We start from the raw sequence: 19,950 nt of genomic DNA on the forward strand, positions 1-19,950 counted from the left end.
ACATAGGCAGACTGTTAGGAACACTTTGTCGGGCAGTGACCGCTTATAGAGTTCTGGCAAATTTATAAAGCCTGGTCGTGGCGAGAGCTACTATAGTATTCTAATGAGTCGATTCTTTTGACTAAAGACTGTTCACCTAAGATGGCTCAGTTTCAGATTAACTTTGATTTGTGTTACTACGACCTTCGTAAATGGGGTCAAATGGGCATATTTTGGGTTATGATGGCTGTGGCTAGTCGAAGGGAATAAGTGCGATAGGAATTGTCCACCCCCTTGTCAGGGTTAAAACAATATCTCAGGGCCACTCGAGGAGTAATGAACTGGAAATGCGTGGCCACGCTCGGAATGTATCCATGGTGGATAAATTTCGGTCAATCAGTTATTCTCCAGATCGAGGAAACCACTCTCGATATGATCACTTGCAAGTACGACCCGAAAGACACCTTGCATTGAGTGGGAGATAGTAATAGGACAAGAGAATTGGTGACGCACACTTGTCGAGGACAAGTGGGAGATTGTTGGGAAATGTGTCCTCAACAATAGTGCGATCACATGATTTAAATATCATTATTAAATCTCATTTCAAGAATACGGAAGGGATGATACATTACATATATAGTCAACTGGTCCACACATATCGGTAATGATTGGCTGGCTAGAGTTTGACATTACTGTCGTGCGACGGTGGTGATCAGTTGATCCCTTGAGGTCACACCTAAAGGACGATTCCCTTAATTAAAAAGGTTAATTAATTGTATACCGATACAGATTAATTAATTCCTTAAAAATTGAACAATTTCAATTTGTGAGAGAGAATATTAATATCTTATTGTAATGGGATTAAATAAGATTTATTTTACCAAATAAAATGCTTTATTACTAAAATTGTTTATTGTTTGAGAAACAATAAAGATAAGAATGAATGGTTGATTATAATTACAAGATATTGTGAATTATAATTATATGACCCATTTTATTTATGTGATCAAGTATCACTAGTCAATTTGTTGAATGTAATTTAATTAATTTATAAAATGATATTTATGTGATAAATATGCATTTAATTAATTAGTAACATGTATCATACTACATGTGACATATTGTGTGACAAATGACAAATTGACAAAATAAAATGGTAGTCCATTTTAAGACATGGACCGAAATGAAGGATGTCATGGTGGTGTATGGTTGATTATTTTATGAGATAATGCAAGTGTTATCATTCCTACACACACTAGCCTTACACACCTAATATGTTGGTAAGAGTAAAAGGAAAAGGAGATTCCATTTCTTGGATGCTTCCCCTTGTTCCAACCGTGCTCCCCTTCTCTCTTTATGAGATTTTTGTTCTCATTTTTGTATGACAACTAATACACACTACCATTAAATTTACATGCAAATGTTCATGAATATTCTCTCTTCTCTCTCCTTAATATTCATCAAAAAGATGAGTATTTGATTCAAATTGTTCATATAAATTACTAAGATTACTAGAAGTAGTATATGAGTATTAGTAATAGATTTTAAGGTAAACTACATTACAAACATCTAGTACATGTTTATTTGTGGGATTAAGGGATTGTCTTGGGTGCTACTAATTGGAGAATCTCTACTTTGGGATTTTGTATGTTCATCCATTATTGGAAAGCTCAAGAACAAGAGAGAAAGGTGATCTCTCTTGTGCCCATAAACCGAAAATCCATATGTAAGAATAATGCTTCTTCCTTATTTTGTTTTAAAGTTTGCATGCATAAGATCAATCTTTAATTTTATGACAAATTAATTTTATGACATATATGAGTATGTTAGTATATATAGATCTACATTTCCTTCACTTAGGACTTGTATTTAGTTTATATGTCATATTAGTTGGTAGAATCACTTGCAATAGGATGTATATAATAGTTGCATCATAGCATATAGTTGCATTTAGATGAAATGTTTTGAAAAATGCCTAATTAGGAACTTTGACAGGAGCAACTAAGCCATTACAAATACTTTTTCAACTTAAGACTTTGCCTACTAGAATGGTTGTAAAACACCCTAGATTGTGTCATACTAGTGTCTTTTGACCCATGACCCAAAGCCTAGTCAAGGGTTTGCATGTGAGTCACCTATCCAACCCCGTGATGCGATGTGGACTTGGTTAACTTGTCTAGGTGACCTTGATTGACCTTGTGGTAAGGCAACCCAAAAATACTTTCTATCAATAAGTTTGAAGTGCTCATTTCAAAAGTTTTGTCATGTGGAAGTAATTTAATGCCAAGGAAACCTCAAATGTTATGAAATGTTGAAATGTTGAGAAATTTAGTTGTTTTGATGGAGGCGTACCACTTCGATGTGCTTTGGAGAAGGATCCATTGAATTGGGCCCCCACACGGTTGTGAATTCGACCACCCAGAGACAGAGTGACTATCACCCCGAAAAGCTATTGTCTAGAGGTTAACCGGTTGCCTAATAAGCGAATGGCGAAAGCAAAGGACACTAGCCCGGAAGGGACAAACCCCATCTTAAATTTTTGAAATGTGAAAGTTAAATGAGGTTAATTTTTTAATACTAGTCATATCCACCCTTGTTTATAACGATTTGAGCATTTCATTCCTAAAAAGCCTTTTTGTCAAGCCACTTTGTCGAGCTTGGGACGATCCATGACCTTTACTTTTGTAGAGAATTCGAGACTTGTCATGTCATATGCTACTAGCATTATAGGGATCATCATTCCACCACCATCCGATCGCTCTTGACGAAAGCATTTGGAAATTGAGGACGAAAGTAGTCTAGTTTAACACCATTTGGAGGTGATTTAGTGTCATCCTCTTAGCCTTAGTAATTTGTTGAACTAGTATTTGTGAAGGATTACATGCTCTTAAATTTGTTCCTCTTTAGTGCCTCCGCCATTTGATGAGGAAGTGGCTATTCCTTTTGTAGATGCATCCACTATTTGATTTTTGTGTGCTTAATGTTTGGATGTGTCGCCATTTTGGCAAGACCCACCTTGCCTTGCAAGAAGGCATCCTACCTCATGGTTGTCTTGTTGTGAGTTGAAGGGGCGGAGTGAGACCCGCTAATTGTCTCATATCGGCTATGTTATTAGGTTAGTTTAAATAATGGTCCTAGTCTTTGTCACCTCTTTACTCGAGACGAGCAAAGGTTCGGTTTGAGGATATTTGATGTGACCATAATTAGCGCATATTTAGCCCCCGAATTAGCCTTGTTCCCATGCTTTTTAGTGCATATTTGGGTCATTTATTGTCTTTAGTTCTTTGTTTTGCATATTCTTTGAGATTTTGATCCCTTGGTAGGAAAGGAGTAAGAATCTTGCATTTTCATGGCAAAACGAGACTAAATTGATTGAATTCAATGACCAAGCATCAAGGAGAGACAAGATTAGAAGGCCTTTGTACATATTATAGTAGTTGGGCAATGACGAGAAAGGATCCTTGCATCCCCGAGGAAATCCCCAAGGATTTTATGAAGAAAAGGGAAGAAAAGAAGAAAAAACAATGCTGAGCTACAATCCGAGCGGATTGTCCTGAATCCGCCCGTCCTCCACAAGCACAATCCGTGCGTCTTCCTTCAAAGACGCCCGGGCAGCAGCCACAGAATCCGGCCGTCTTCTCCCAAAGACGCCCGTCCCCAGCTTCACGAATCCGCCCGTCCCGACCCTAATACGCCCGGATTCCAGTACAGCGAATTTCGTCTTCTCCAAGTTACAAAGAAAGAAGCCCTTCCTTCGAAAAATACCGGCGTCTCCCTGCTCAATCTAAAAAGTGTAATTACTAGTTTAGCCCTTAGTTAACCCTAATGAATCCACCTAATTTCCACTATAAATACCCCATTAGTCTAATTAGAAGAGCGGATTGTCCTGAATCCGCCCGTCCTCCACAAGCACAATCCGTGCGTCTTCCTTCAAAGACGCCCGGGCAGCAGCCACAGAATCCGGCCGTCTTCTCCCAAAGACGCCCGTCCCCAGCTTCACGAATCCGCCCGTCCCGACCCTAATACGCCCGGATTCCAGTACAGCGAATTTCGTCTTCTCCAAGTTACAAAGAAAGAAGCCCTTCCTTCGAAAAATACCGGCGTCTCCCTGCTCAATCTAAAAAGTGTAATTACTAGTTTAGCCCTTAGTTAACCCTATTGAATCCACCTAATTTCCACTATAAATACCCCATTAGTCTAATTAGAAGAGCATGTTCTTCTTATCAATTCTTAGAGTAGTTAATATCAATCAAATCTCTCTTTAGTTTTGTAATCAACAATTAATCAAGTTTTAATACAAGTTTTATTTCCTTAATCTCTCTTTTGTTCATCCTTTATTTTGGGTAATTGAAGATTATTTGGGTTATTATTGGGAGATTGACAACCTCTCAATCAAGCATCAAGTACTTCTTTTATCTTTGCTTTATTATTGGAATCATTAGTAGGTATAATCCTCTTAATCCCTTTTTAATTATTGTTAATTACTTTCATTTATTCATCATGTTTCATTTTGTTGGTATGATTGACAACCTTGCTAGCATGATCAACATGATAATGAGTGAGTAGTCACCTAGCTAGGGTTAATGGGTAATTAGGGGAAACCAACATGGGGGATGATTCATGCTTAAATTAATATGCTTTCATGATTTATTTGCTTGCTTGTTTTGATCTCAACTCATGCACATGTTATGTTTGATGAAATGCGAGCCTATGAATCCTTGCATTTTTTACCCATCACCTATCTTTTCAATGAGACTTGTAAGACATAAACCAACTCGAGTCTCATTACACCATGCATGTTGTTGAGTAGGGAAGATTAAGACGACTTGTAGGTGTTGTAAAATCTAATCGATTCGGCTCCGGGACCCAAACTTTCCTAGGATTGTAAGATATAACCCAACTCAATCCATCACAATAATAATTGCTTGCTTATAATTTGAGAACATGTTTGTATGATCAATTCCCATGATTCCCCTATGACCCCATGACACCCTAGTGCTTTTTATCAATTGTTTACAACCCTTTCAATTCATCTTGCTTATTTACTTTCATTGTTATTTAGTTTAGTGACCTTCTACATCAACCCAAATTGTGACACCCCTAAGACACCACTAGTTTCAATAGAAATCTCATCTCAATTCCCGTCCCTTGGGATCCGACCTTTACTTGCCTCTTTACTAATTGTAGAGTTGTTTGTGAAGCTATAAATTGTGTTTTGATCGGACGTGACCTGACGACATCGCCAACCCGCATCAGCGGCTCCTCACACACGGTCCAACCCGTGGTCCCCACTCCGTCATATTTGCTTATTTTATTTTACTTCTTTTCTATTACAACTACAACTTATTATTTATTATTTTCCTTAATATTTATTCATCTTATTATTTATTTACGACTACCCACATAAATATAAATATAAACATAAACTATTAATTAAAATACGGAGTATTACAGTCTTCCCTCCTTAAAAAGAACTTCGTCCCAAAGTTCACCGCTCCTTACTACTCAACTAACCAAACAATTTATTATTGAGCAAACATTTAGATAAATAACGAACATAAATGATCACAAATTAACGCGGTGTTATATCCTACCCCCGTAAAAAAAAAGAGTTACGTCCTCGTAACTAACATACCTTATGCGAACAAATGAGGATACTTCTGTTTAATCTCATCTTCAACCTCCCATGTAGCTTCCTCAACATTATGATTACACCATAAAACTTTCACCAAAACGACCTCACTATTCCTAGTTTTCCTCACTTTCCTGTCTAAAATCTCCTTAGCCACCTCCTCATAGGACAAATCCTTATCCAATTCGGCTGTCTCAACTTCTAACACATGAGTAGGATCACTCACATACTTCCTTAACTGTGAAATACGAAAAACATTATGGACTCTTGCCAAAGCTGGTTGAAGTGCAAGACGATATGCCACTTCACCAATTCTATCTAAAATCTCATAAGGTCCAATGTACTTCTGACTCAACTTTCCTCTCTTACCAAACCTCATCACCCCCTTTATTGGCGATACTTTTAACAACACCTTGTCTCCTACGGCAAACTCAATCTCACTCATTTTCAAGCCTGCATAACTCTTTTGTCGATCTTGTGCAGCTCTCATCTTTTCTCTAATTACATGCACTTGTGCGATCATTTGCTGAATCAATTCAGGACCCAATGTCACAGCTTCAGTGACATCGTCCCAACAAACTGGACTCCTACACTTCCTCCCATACAAAGCTACAAATGGTGCCACACTAATACTAGCATGATAACTATTGTTATAAGAAAATTCTATTAAATCCAACCTTTCTTCCCATGATCCTCCAAATTCCAAAATATAAGCTCGTAACATATCCTCTAAAGTCTGAATAGTTCTCTCCGTCTGTCCATCTGTAGCTGGATGAAATGCAGTGCTCATTTTCAAAGTCGTACCCATACACTCCTGCAATTCTTGCCAAAACTTGGAGATAAACCTCGAATCACGATCAGAAACAATATCCTTTGGAATTCCATGTAACCTCACGATATTCTTAACATATGCTCTAGCTAACTCAGCCTTACTCCACGTATCCTTCATTGGAATAAAGTGTGTTGTCTTAGTCAAACGATCTACTATCACCCAAATCATATTATTCTCTTTCTGAGTACGAGGTAAACCAACGATAAAATCCATAGAAATACTCTCCCACTTCCATTCAGGTACATCCAAAGATTGCACTTTCCCTTGTTGTCTCTTATGCTCACCTTTCACCCTTTGGCAAACCAGGCATCTAGAAACAAACTCAGCAACCTCCTTTTTTATTCCTAGCCACCAAAACGTCTTCTTCAAATCCTTGTACAGCTTATCTCCTCCAGGATGCACAGATTATGCGTAGAATGTGCTTCAGTCAAAATCTTTCTTTTCAATTCCTCGTCATCAGGTACCACACCATCTTCTTTCGAATCTCAAACCACCATCCATCCCTATAAAGTATCGTGACGACGCGCCCTCCTCTACGGCCGCACGCCACTTCTCCAACTTCGGATCTCCTTTATGTTTCTCTCGGATTTCCGCATACAGTTCTGGTTCAACCGTCAAATCTCCAACTAAATCCCATTTCCTTATTACACAAATTCCCATTTCCTTTAATTCATCTCGTAACCTAATCTGCGACATAGCTAAACATACGGCATGAACCAACTTCCTACTCAAAGCATCTGCTACTACATTAGCCTTTCCCTTATGGTAAATTATCTCCATATCATAATCTCCAATTAATTTTATCCACCTTCTTTGTCTCATATTAAGCTCCTTCTGAGTGTAAATATACTTAAGGCTCTTATGGTCAGAAAATACCTTAAAAGTAGCTTCATATAAATAATGCCTCCACAACTTAAGAGCAAACAAGACCGCCCCTAACTCCAGATCGTGCATTGGGTAATTTTCTTCATACGGTCTCAACTGTCTTGAAGCATAGGCGATTACTCTCCCTCTTTGCATTAGCACACACCCCAATCCGTTTTTCGAAGCATCAGTATACACCTTAAAATCCCCACTCCCTTCTGGTAAAGTTAATATAGGTGCTGTGGTCAAACGCTCCTTCAAGGTTAGAAAAGCTGTTTCACAACTCTCATCCCACTTAAACCAATTCTCCTTTCTCATCAAAGCTGTCAAAGGCTTAGCTAATTTAGAGAAATCCTTCACAACCTCCTGTAGTAGCCAGCCAATCCCAAAAAACTTCGCACACCCGCCACGTTCTTTGGTTTCTCCCTCTTAGTTACCGCTTCGATCTTACCTGGATCAACCGACACTCCTTCCTTCGAAACTACGTGTCCCAAAAATGCTACTTTATCCAACCAAAACTCACACTTACTCAACTTAGCGTATAAATCATTCTCCCTCAAGGTTTGCAAAAAAATTCTTAAATGCTTCTCATGCTCCTCTTTATTCTTAGAGTACACCAATATGTCATCAATAAAGACTACTACAAACTGATCAAGGTAAGGACTAAACACTTTATTCATCAAATCCATATATACTGTCGGTGCATTAGTCAAACCAAAAGGCATAACTAAAAACTAATAATGCCCATACCTTATCCTAAAAGCAGTCTTAGGTACATCTTCCTCCTTAACTCTTAACTGATGGTATCCCGATCTTAAATCAATTTTAGAGAAAACTCCAGCTCCACTCAACTGATCGAATAAATCATCAATCCTAGGCAAAGGATATCTATTCTTAATTGTTACATTGTTCAGCTCTCTGTAATCTATGCATAACCTCATACTCCCATCCTTCTTCTTAACAAAAAGAACTGGCGCTCCCCAGGGAGACACACTTGGTCTTATATAACCTTTCTCTAGCAATTCCTCCAACTGCTTCTTCAACTCCTCCAATTCTTTAGGCCCTGTCCTATAAGGTGCCTTAGAAATAGGTCCAGTCCCTGGTTTAAGCTCGATTATAAGCTCCACATCTCTCTTTGGAGGTAAACCTGGAATTTCTTCTAGAAACACATCCTGAAACTCACTTACTACGGGAATTTTGTCCGCGCCTTTTACCGCCTCACGCGTGTCCCACACGTGGCACAAAATCAACTCTCCTCCCTTCCTCAAACAAGACTTCAAGGTAACTGTTGATATAAGCCTCACTTTGGGTTTCACCACAAATCCCCTATAAGACACTCTTACTCCTTTTGGTCCTTTCAAGGATACTTTCTTTTGATAAAAATCTATGAAAGCTCTATTTCTACTCAACCAATCCATTCCAAAAATAATCTCAAATCCTCCTAACGGAAATTTTATTAAATCCATAGGAAATAAAACTTCGCCTATAAGGATATTCACATTCCTAAACATTTTGGTGCATATTATCGACTCCTCAGAAGGTATTGTTACTTTATCTTTAATTACTACTGGGTCTCCCAATCCCATCACTTTAGCATGGTCACTAGATATAAATGAATGAGTTGCTCCCGAATCAAACAATACATAAGATGGCTTAGAGTTGGTTAGAAAAGTACCAGAAACCACATGAGCATCACCCTCAACTACCTTTTTTCCTATCATGAACAACTTGCCACTGTTCTTCACACCACCCTGCACCGTTGATGTCGACGCCACTCCTTGCTTCCTGGTGCCATTCTGGTTCTCTCCATTTCCGTTACCTTGGCTATTGTTTACGCGATTCTGAAATTTGTTGTTGTTATAACTCCTCTGATTGTTCCAAGATCCGTTGAAATGATTGCTTCCATAGCTAGGTGTTGGTTTTTTAAATCCGTTAAAATTTCCACTACCAAATCCTCCATTCATATTATTCATGTTATTCCTTCTTGCAGTAATCCTACACTCCACAATCTTGTGACAAAACTTTCCGTATCCATAGCACTGTGGTCTCTTCGTATCACTCGCTCCACTTGTCATCCTACCACGGCCGAAACCACCTCCACTTACGGCTCCACCGGTAGAAAACGAACGATGTTGATTGAAATTCTGCTTCTTGTTTCCTCCAGTCCCTTCACTTGTAGCCTCAACCTTCCTCTTTTCACCCTTATCTTTCTTTTCCTCCTTCACCATGTAGGCAATTCTCTCGGCATGTCCCGCTCTTTGGTACACTTCCTCTACGGTACTTGGCTCTCCAGCTGCCAACCTCTTCTTGATACGCGTAGTTAAACCCTTCTCAAACCTTAAAGATAACACCTCCCCTCCATAATTCAAATCTGACACATACTTAGCTAAGTCCATGAATCTGTTATGGTAATCTTCTATGGTCATCTCTTCTGTAATTTTGAATGAGTCAAACTCCGACCTCATCTTACGCCTAACGTGTTCAGGTACAAACGTGCCCCTCAAGGTATCCTTAAATCTTTTCCACGAGACAAACGGTTCGTCACTCTCCTTCCATGCCTCTCTAATCACTGCCTTGTTGTGGTTCCACCATAACCCAGCCTTTCCTTTCAAGTAGTGCGCAGCTTGATCTACTTGCAATTCCTCAGGACAGTTCAAGACTTTGAAAAGATTATCAAACTCCCTACACTAATCTCCCAGCAATGGCGGTTCACCAAGTCCGTCATACTTTATTAGGTTATGACGAGCAATAGCAGCACTCATCTTAGCAGGGTCCTTTGTCGCAGTCTTTGATTGTAAAGCATCAGTCAGCACATCATTTGTTGTAATGAGCCTAGCGATCTCTTCCTGAGTCATAAATGTGGATGTAGCTTTCTTGGGTTCCATTTGGGTTCTAATAAGATAAAATAAGAAACATAAGTTTTCGTTCTAAGAAGTTTTGGGTATTAGGTAGAAGATAAAAATTTCTGCATACAAAAGAATGTGTGATTGATCGAGATGGCCTTGCCCGACCAACCACGGCATCACGGCATACACGGCCTCACGGCCCCTTTTCTTTCTTTTCCGCAATTAATTATTTTTTATACATGTTTTGTCTTTAATTCATGCAATCTCATAATTCTATGCCTACAGGCTCAGGGCAACATATTCCTCATCTCTCTAGACATGAAATTTACTAAACATGTAATTCACATACACAATCAATTCATGTGAAGACGCAACAATTCGTTATTCATATTTCTCCATCTCATGCCATTTATGATGTTTTAAGAAAATCTCCATGCGTATTCATGCTATGAATTAAAACAGGCTCAAAATAATTTTTTCAATCACCACACTGCCATTATATAGGCCATACGCCTTTCACCCATACTTAGGCCACACACCTATTACTTCCATCCGTCCTAAAATTTCTTACCTTTCTTTCTCATCCTGCAAATAAAATTAGTACTTCTCGCAACTTCAAGATACGATTAGACCCCACTGCTACAGATATAGGGTATAACAACGGTTAAAGACCGTTGTTATATAAAAAAGCGGACGTTGTTAAAGCATCCGTTGTTAAAGGTTTTAACAACGGTTGGTTTTTTTAAGAAACCCGTTGTGAAAACTATTAACAACGGTTAAAAACCGTTGTCGTTACGAGTCATTCGTTGTGGAAAGTGTGACTAATTTTTGGTGGGAAAGTTATAACAACGGTTACAATAGAAAAAACCGTTGTTATAACTAAAGACAACGGGTTTTTTTTAAATAACCATTGTTATTGTTTTTAAAAAAAATAAAAAAAAATAAAAATACAAAGCATTACTGCCAAAATCCCTCCTGCATCAATTAAGTATATATTACTAGATGTATTATTACTGCCAAAATCCCTTCATGAAAGGACACAATATATCGAATGCGAAGGGTTATAAGATTTGAAGTAGGGATATGGCACAACTTCCTAAACAAAAATATACTTCGTATTAATTTAAGCATCAAACCCTAAACATATTAATTAAAAAACAACTCAAACGACACATATACTAATTATAAATTCATTCCACTATCTCAATAACCAATCCATTATATCACTATCTCCACCCTAAACTTCAAACCCTAAATCTTTAAAACCTAATAAACTCCAAACTTCCATCAATAATGAATGATACCATTCGTTTAACATGCATTATGACCGAGTACAACAAAAGTTTCATACGCCGCTTGCAGGAAATCGAGAGGAAGAACAGGCTCTTCCTTGAGCAAGCTCGGATCTGGCTTGGTGCAGGAGTTAGAGCCGCAGTAAAACATGGCTTGGTGCAGGAGTTAGAGCCGCAGATAATGCAGCTATATGAAGATATTGCATCTGCGGAACGAAACCTCCAAATAGCAAAGGAGGAGAGGATGATTCTCATAGAAGATAATGCATCCCTAAATGAACATCTACGAAATGTATTTTTAGTAATGCATTAAGTTTATGTATATATATCAATTAATTAAGTTTATGTATGTTAAATGTGGATTTGTTTTACTATCCTCTCCATCATCTTCTTTGTTTTATTTTATTTAATTTGTTTTACTAATAAACGCAGAAAAACTAAGCGAATAATTAGAGAAAGAACAATGACGGAGAAAAACACAGCAAATAAAATAATTAGAGAAAGAACAATAATGATGGAGATGACAAAACCTAAAACCATAAAGCGATAGATATATACCTGATAATTAGAGAAAGAAAGAGACGATGACAACAACAGTGACGGAGATGATAAAGCGACGATGAGAAAGAGACGATGAGAAAGAGACGATGAGAAAGAGTGTGGTTGTGTGTTTGTGTTTGTGGCTGTAGCTGATCTGTGTTTGTGTGGCATATATTGTGGTATTTGCTTGAAAGTATTGACAACGGTTATTACACATAAACCCGTTGTCATTATATAATATATTAACAACGGTTCCTTTGACAACCGTTGTTAAAAAGTATTAACAACGGGTTCTAATATAACCGTTGTAATTACTTTTCACTAATTTTGAGCCAAATTATTAACAACGGTTATAATGTATTACAAAGTAAACTGTTGTTATTAGTTTTTATATTAACAACGGTTATGTAAGTTTTACCCGTTGTTAAAACTAATAACAACGGGTGACAAAATAAAACCGTTGTAATTAAGTTTAGTAAAATTGCGCGGAAAAACAATAATCAATTCAACAACGTCTTTTCGTAATTTTCGTGAATAAGCGTTGTTAAAGAGCTGTTGTGGTTGCCTAGTTTTGTAGTAGTTCCCTTAAAGTAAATCATCCACGCTAACCACCCTTCTCTCTCTTTATCCTTCCTCGAGGAGACCGGCTCAAAACTGAAAAGGGCCAGATCAAGGACGTCTCCCTAACCTAGAAAATGGGCTCCTAAACAGTTTCTACCCTGAGTTCATTTTATTAGACTCATCATAAGTTCATTAAATTCATTTTTTTAGGCCATAGGATCGTTCGCTCTGATACCACTTTGTAACAACCCCATTTATTTAAGAGCCTTTAGCTAGACATTCTCAAATAAATAAAGGTGTCACCATCTCAGTTACCTAAGATAGTAAGTATAAAAGACAAACAATACGAAAGTACTTTAAGACGATATATTATTATAGTGCCTTAAAGAGTTTATTACAATATCCAACTTGATAAATAATTATTATAGAGTACTTAAACAACTCGCAGCGGAATTTAAAATAAAATAAATAGTGTCTGAACATCAATAAGGTGATCTCTAGACTCGAGTGATCTCGTCCCAAAGCTCCCCTCTAAACATCCAGCACTTCTCACACGCTAACCTGAAATCAATTTGCTCCGCATTACGGTTCATCGCAGGTGTTCACGAATACACAGTCAACCACGAGGTTGAGTAGGATAACCAAAGAACAATAACAATAATGATAATATGTTAGCCTGCAACACAATCCACGAACCAAACCAAGATCATCGTGCTCATACACACGCGGCACACACACGGCTTGACCGTGCCACACACACACAAGAACCACACGGTGAATTCCAATTCGACACCACACACGATGTACTGCTCAGGTCCATGGCCCACTCCTAATGCCACCATGCATATCCGACCATCATACGTACAGGACCACGGCACTTACACATCCCCGTGCCTGACCGACCAAATAATCTCAATATCAATGCCAATCTCAATACCAATCTCTTTCATAACCAATCAACAACAGAGAACCAACCAACAATATAATAATATGATCATAAGACAACAATGATATCAATATGCTCAAGACAACAATTTCGACGATGTGCTCAAGACAACAATTGCAACAATAATTCATCTTCCAACAATTCTCCAATTACCAATATAGTAAAGTTGAGTAGTTAACCTACCTCTTAGCAAATATTCTCAATTAAGCAATTAATCAAAAAGCCTCTTCAATAAATTCAACACCTAAACAATAATTGAATTATGTATAATTAATAACTAATCTTATTAATAAATTTAAGATGTAAACTACCCAAAACTAATCCCGCAAAATACCACAAACAATCCCCAAAACTCACGGCCAAACCGACGGTGGTCAACCCGCCGGTCAACAGCCACACGGCCTTGGTCCTCACGGTCAACGGTCACGGTCAACGGCCTTAAAAGGGTCAAGATCAAATGTAAACAATTGATATTAGATGCTTAGATATCTTACCCGTAATTAATTATCGCAAGGTGAAAAACTCCGTCTTAAAGTTGTCTCACAAAAGCTCTCATCACAATTGTATTTGAGTTTTAGAAGAAGAATAATTATAATTGTGAGGCATATGGTTGGTATTTATATAAGTTGGTAGGAGAAGTAGGAAGGTTCTAGGAAAAACCTTTTAATAATAAAATAATAAAAATATCTTAAAGCATCGGTAACACCCAAACCAAATACCACCTTCCTTCCTCTTGGTCCCCACCGTGGCCCACACGGCTCCTCACACATGGTCCAACCTGTGGTCTCCACTCCGTCTTATTTGCTTATTTAATTTTATATCTTTTCTATTACAACTACAACTTATTATTTATTATTTTCCTTAATATTTATTCATCTTATTATTTATTTACGACTACCCACATAAATATAAATATAAACATAAACTATTAATTAAAATATGGAGTATTACAGTAAAAAATAAAACCTTATACGACAGATTGGTAAAACAAAATAGCACCTCTTGCCATTTAAGCCAAAAAAGAGAATACATACAAATTTTAAAAGAAAGAAAAAACAAAACTCAAAGCTCCTTTCCATTTACAGTACTCGTTACACGCTTTTTCAAAACTCCTTCTTTTTTTTTCGACAAAAACTTTCCCTAATTCCTTTTCAATTTTCAAAATTCCTCAAAAATTAAAGACTATGAAGAAGAATTCTTCACAAGAAGCTTATAATTCTTGCTAATTTCTTACTAATTTGGTAGCAATGTATGATTTTACTTTCTGTTTGTTGGAAAACAAAGTTCTTACTTATTTACAGTCACATATTTGTATTCATCAAAGAAAATTTGAATGTTTGTTGATATTGTAGAATTAATCGATTGACAAAGAATAGCTAATATAAACACCTTGATTAATTTAGGATTTATGACAACTTGTATAAGTTAAGATTTTTATTTTGTACTAGATTTTGTTCCTACTTCGTCTCTTATTTTTTAATCTAAAATTATTTATGTTCTACTTTGTTTTTGATGTGACTCATATTTGTGCACATTTAGTCCCCGAATCAACCTCGTTCCCATGCTTTCTAGCAACTATTAGGGTCATTTCTTATCTTTAGTTCCCTATTTTGCATATTCTTTGAGGTTTTCTGTCCTTGGTAGGAGAAGATTGCTAGCCTTGCATTTATGGAGGAAAATGGAGCTAAATGGATCGCATCTAATGACCAAGCATCGAAGAGGAGACCAATACTAAAGGCCTAAGCAAATAAATCAAGTGAATTGGGCAATGATGAAGATCCCCGCAGCCCTAAATCAACCCCCGCGGATTGTTAGGCAGTCAAGAGTAGAGGAGGAACCCTGTCCCAGGATTCGGGCGTCCCAAGGCTCAGCTCGAGCGGATTTCCTTGAAGTCCCGAGCATACTCCAGGCCAGGACGCGCGTGTCCCTGGGGACTTTCTACTCAGCTCGCGCGTGTCCCTACGGGATTTGCAAATCGTCAAACTTCTCTTAGGGTCTTAATCGGCATTTAAGCCCTTAGTAACCATAATCTTTGTACTTAATTTTAGTATAAATACCCTATTGTACTACCTAGATGATAATCAATCTTAGAATCAAGTCCTAATCTCGTTCTAAATCTCTTAATTTAGTCTTAATCCAAGTTGTAATACATATTTTAATATTAATTATATCTTAATCTCTCAATTGTTCTTAGTTTTAGTTGGGTAATTAGAAGATTATTTGGGGTTTATTGGAGGATTGAGAACTCTCCATCAATCATCAAGTTTCCTTCTATTATTCTTTGCTTTATTATTTGGATCATCTCAAGTTGGTATAATCCCTTTTTACCTTTACTTAATTATTGTTATTTACATTACTTATTCATCATGTTTTGCTTTGTTAATATGATTGACATCCTTATTAGCATGTTAAACTTGATCATGAGTGAGTATTTTCTTAAGCTAGGGTTAATGGGAAATTAGGAGAATCAATCATGGGATTAGATCTATGCTTAATTTAATATGCTATCATAATTAAATGCTTGCTTGTTGTGATTTCAACTTATGCACATGTTATGCTTGATGAAATGCTCGATTGACAATCCTAGCATGATTCTCTTATATTTTCAATGAGGCTTGTAAGATATACGCCAACGCAAGCCTTGTTAGATCATGCATAGAGTTGAATTGGAAGAGACTAAGTCGACTTGTAGGTGTTGTAAAGTCTTGATCGACTCGGCTCCGGGACCTAAATCTTCCTAGGAAATGTAAGATATACACTAACTCGATTCCATCAAAACAATAAGTTGCTTGCATCTATTTGAGAACATGTATGTATGATCTATTTCCATGATTCCCTTATGAACCCATGACACCCTAGTGCCGTTAATCAATTGTTTACAAACCCCCTTAATTGCTCTACTTTGTTTTCATTAATTTACATTCATCTTGTTGATTAGTTTAGATTGCTTCTCATCTCAACCCAAATTTGTGACACCTTAAGACATAACTACTTGCAATTGAAATCTTAAATCGATACCCGTCCATTGGGATCCGACCTTTGCTTATCACTCTACTAAGAGTAGTTTGTAAAGATATAAATTTTGTTTTGGTGGAAAGCTTTAATGACAAGCAATAACGACTTCACACCAAAAATGGCGCCGTTGTCGGGGACGATTTTCAATTGATTTGATTTTTCGTTAATTGTTTTTAGTTGTGTCTTTCTTTACCTTGGGGAAGTCAATCTCCTCAAGGTTATTCTAATTGTTTTCTAGTTGTTTTATATTTTGCATAACTAGGAGATCACAAGGTAATCAATTACCTATTGATTTCGAGATTGAAAGGACCTTAACCAACAATAGAAGAGTTGCTAGAGGTACTTCAAGAGTTTTGGGTATTGGAGAGATTGTGGACATTCAACCAAATAAGATCGAGTTTGCCAACCCTTTTGCAAGAGAAGGAGAGGATAACCCAATTCCAAACCAACCACAAAATCAACCCACAATGCCTAAATTTTCATCTCATTTCGTACCAACCGAGGAGAACCTACCAAACAGTACTCCTACACCACCACATTTAACCGGTAATTTCATTGCCAAATCCACATTCATACAATTAGTTGAGAGAAGTCAATTTGAAGGGATGCCTAGTGAGGATCCTCATTTACATATGGAGACTTTTTGTGACTATTGTGATGCAATTTCTCAAACCGGAGTTACTTAAGACCAAATCCGATGGGTATTATTTCCTTTTTCCTTGATCGGTACCGCAAAGCAATGGTTGATGAGCCTGGATAAGGCTAGCTTTGGTATTGATTCATGGAAGAAGTTAGCACTTGCCTTCTACAAGAAATTATATTCTCCGGAGAAGACTAACATGTTGAGAGCCCAAATCACCGGGTTCAAGCAAAGGGATGAAGAATCATTATATGAAGCATGGGAGAGATTTAAGGACACTTGTCGTTCTTGTCCACACCATGGACTTAGTGAGTGGTTCCTTGTTCAATAGTTTTGGAATTGCTTATATGAAGACTCACGCAATGTGCTTAATATGGGATCCAATGGGAGGTTTACCGAAGTTGATGACAACCAAACATGGGCCAAAATCGAAGAGATGGCGGTTCATAATTGCCAATATAGTAGGCCTCTAAAGGCCACTAGAGGAGGAAAGCATGAGGTAGTTTCCATCACACAATTGGGTGCTCAACTAAGTGCTCATATAGACACCATCAACTTGGAGTTTGAGAAGGCCATGGGTAAGCTTGATGAAGCTTCCAAATCACCCAAACAACATGTCAAAGCTATGATGGCATCATCATCAATCCCAAATGGAGTATGTGAAAGTTGTGGAACCTTGGGACATGATCAAAACGAATGTAGGGGAACAAGTGAATGCTTTCCAAGCATACAAGAATGGCACCCCTTATTCCAACTACTATAATGAGTATACCAAATTCCATCCAAATCTCTCATACAAAAGCCAAAATGTTCAAAATCCTCAACCAACATACACCCCACCTCCAATGAGATATCCAACTCAAAGACCCTTTTTCAACCAAAGCCAAGGATATCAAAATCAACCTTCCTACAACCAATCCAATGACCAAAACTTTGATGTTCAAAAAGCGGTTCTCCAAATGCAAAAGAACCAACAAGAATTCTTCACCCAAATACAAAAAGATAGCCAAGCTAAAGAAACCACCATCAACAACATACTTGCCCACACCAAAATGCTAGAGACTCAAATGACTCAACTAGCATCTTCTAGCTCCCAAAGACAAAAGGGGCAATTACCTCCTCAAGATAACCCCCAAGACATGAAACGGTTAGTGCCATCCATTTGAGGAGTGGTACAAGATATGAAGGGCCAAAGAGGCCAATTGATGAAGATATTGTGGATGATAGTAGCAAGCAAATAGTTGTGGAGAACTCTAAGGTAGTAGAGCCTACTACCAATGAACTTTCAAAGAAGAGAAATGAAGAAAAGGCTAAGAATGTCGATAAGGACCCTATTGTGATTAGACTTCCATTCCCAAGTCGCCAAGCTAATCCTAAGCTTGATGAGCAACTTGGAAAGTTCATGGAAATTGTGAAAAACTTAGAAGTCTCAATCCCATTCACGGAATTGATCAATCATGTTCCGGCTTATGCAAAGTACATGAAGGATATTCTTACCAAGAAGAAATCCATCCGAAAGTTGGAGACTATTTCCTTTACCAAAGTGAGTAGTGCTATTCTTCAAGGGAATTCCCCTCCAAAGCTCAAAGATCCTGGAAGTTTTTCTATCCCATGTACCATTTGGCGACACTACAATCAAAAAGGCATTGTGTAATCTTGGAGCAAGTGGAAGTGTCATGCCATACTTGCTATGTGAAAGGCTTGGAGTGGGAGACCTCAAAAGCACCAACATTACTCTTCAAATGGCGGATCGATCAACAAAGATACCTCTAGGGGTATGGGAGGATGTGCCACTGAGAATTGGCAAATTCTTCATCCCGGTAGACTTTGTCATTGTAGACATGGAGGAGGATTCCAACATTCCTATCATCTTAGGAATACCTTTCTTGCATATCGCGGGAGCGGTAATCGATGTGAATCATGGAAAGCTCACACTTGAAGTAGGGGATGAGACAATTACTTTTAATCTTGACAAAACCATGAGAGCTCCCCGATTACATGAGCCATGCTTCATGGTCGATCACTATAGCCGAGAAAGTGATAGGAAGAAGTTGGAATCTCTATGCAAAGATCAAGCCAAGGGTAACGAAACATCACCCATATGGAAGAACAAAGTAGATGACATTCAAGTTGCTCTATTCGGAGAGCATGGAATTTTCAACAACAACAATGAGAGCTTGAATAGCTCACCCCATCATGACAAGTAAGGAAGAAGGCCTCATTGGCCATGAGAAAGGAGAGTTGATCTTGCCAACTCATGACATCATTGGGAAACAAGCAAGCGAAGTTTGTGGTCTATGGGACGATGAATTTGAAGGATTGGTTAATCCTTACATTGGGAATGCTATGACTCTAGACCAAGGCTTGATGGATCCTTGTCATCACTTTGACTCGGACTACAACAATGAAAAAACCGATGCACAAAAGTCTATGCAAGACCTTTACTATGAGAATCAACAAGCCTTTGACTACTTCTACAAGGTGTTGAGCAACATCAACAACACCTTGGCTTTGCCCCCTTGATACCTCTCACAAGAAGGAGAGTTTGGTGGAGTCCTCCCTAAACCACCATTTGTAAATACTCTAACCCCTCTAACAAGCATTTCATTTTCTTTATTGCATTTTTGTCATTTTCGCATTGCATTTTCATGCTTTGTTATAAAAATTTTGACATGAGAGCAAGTGACGGAGGGATTTTAATATGTTTTAATATGTAGTGTTTGATCAAGTGTAGGGATGGCACATTCCTAGGTTAACCAAGCCTTTGTAGTGCAACCCACAACAATTAACAAGGAAAGGAAGA

At 37.9% G+C, this 19,950-nt stretch overlaps 1 protein-coding gene and 1 non-coding gene across 2 annotated transcripts; both read right to left on the reverse strand.

Moving 5' to 3' along the window:
* Positions 1–5,615: 5,615 nt before the first annotated feature.
* On the reverse strand, positions 5,616–10,192 carry LOC141613792 (uncharacterized). Its single transcript, XM_074432537.1, has 7 exons — positions 10,021–10,192; positions 8,251–9,936; positions 7,759–8,001; positions 6,935–7,579; positions 6,603–6,829; positions 5,981–6,425; positions 5,616–5,929 (listed from the first exon to the last, which is right to left on the reverse strand). Exons 1-7 carry the CDS (start codon positions 10,190–10,192, stop codon positions 5,616–5,618), a joined length of 3,732 nt encoding a protein of 1,243 aa, XP_074288638.1.
* Positions 10,193–17,346: 7,154 nt separating this feature from the next.
* LOC141615847 (small nucleolar RNA R71) lies at positions 17,347–17,453 on the reverse strand. The gene has a single exon (XR_012530240.1). It is a non-coding gene; the product is annotated as a small nucleolar RNA R71 (small nucleolar RNA).
* Positions 17,454–19,950: the final 2,497 nt, after the last annotated feature.

Source organism: Silene latifolia, chromosome 11 (genome assembly GCF_048544455.1).
Source record: "Silene latifolia isolate original U9 population chromosome 11, ASM4854445v1, whole genome shotgun sequence".
NCBI classification, from domain to species: Eukaryota; Viridiplantae; Streptophyta; class Magnoliopsida; order Caryophyllales; family Caryophyllaceae; genus Silene; species Silene latifolia.

Coding starts and splice junctions, on each gene's coding strand:
- LOC141613792 (XM_074432537.1), bottom strand. CDS start 10,192: ATGGAACCCAAGAAAGCTACATCCACATTTATGACTCAGGAAGAGATC. Junction 6,426..6,602: donor AAGAGAATAATATGATTTGG/GTGATAGTAGAT, acceptor CAAGAATTGCAG/GAGTGTATGGGTACGACTTT. Junction 5,930..5,980: donor AAAGGGGGTGATGAGGTTTG/GTAAGAGAGGAA, acceptor ATGAGATTTTAG/ATAGAATTGGTGAAGTGGCA.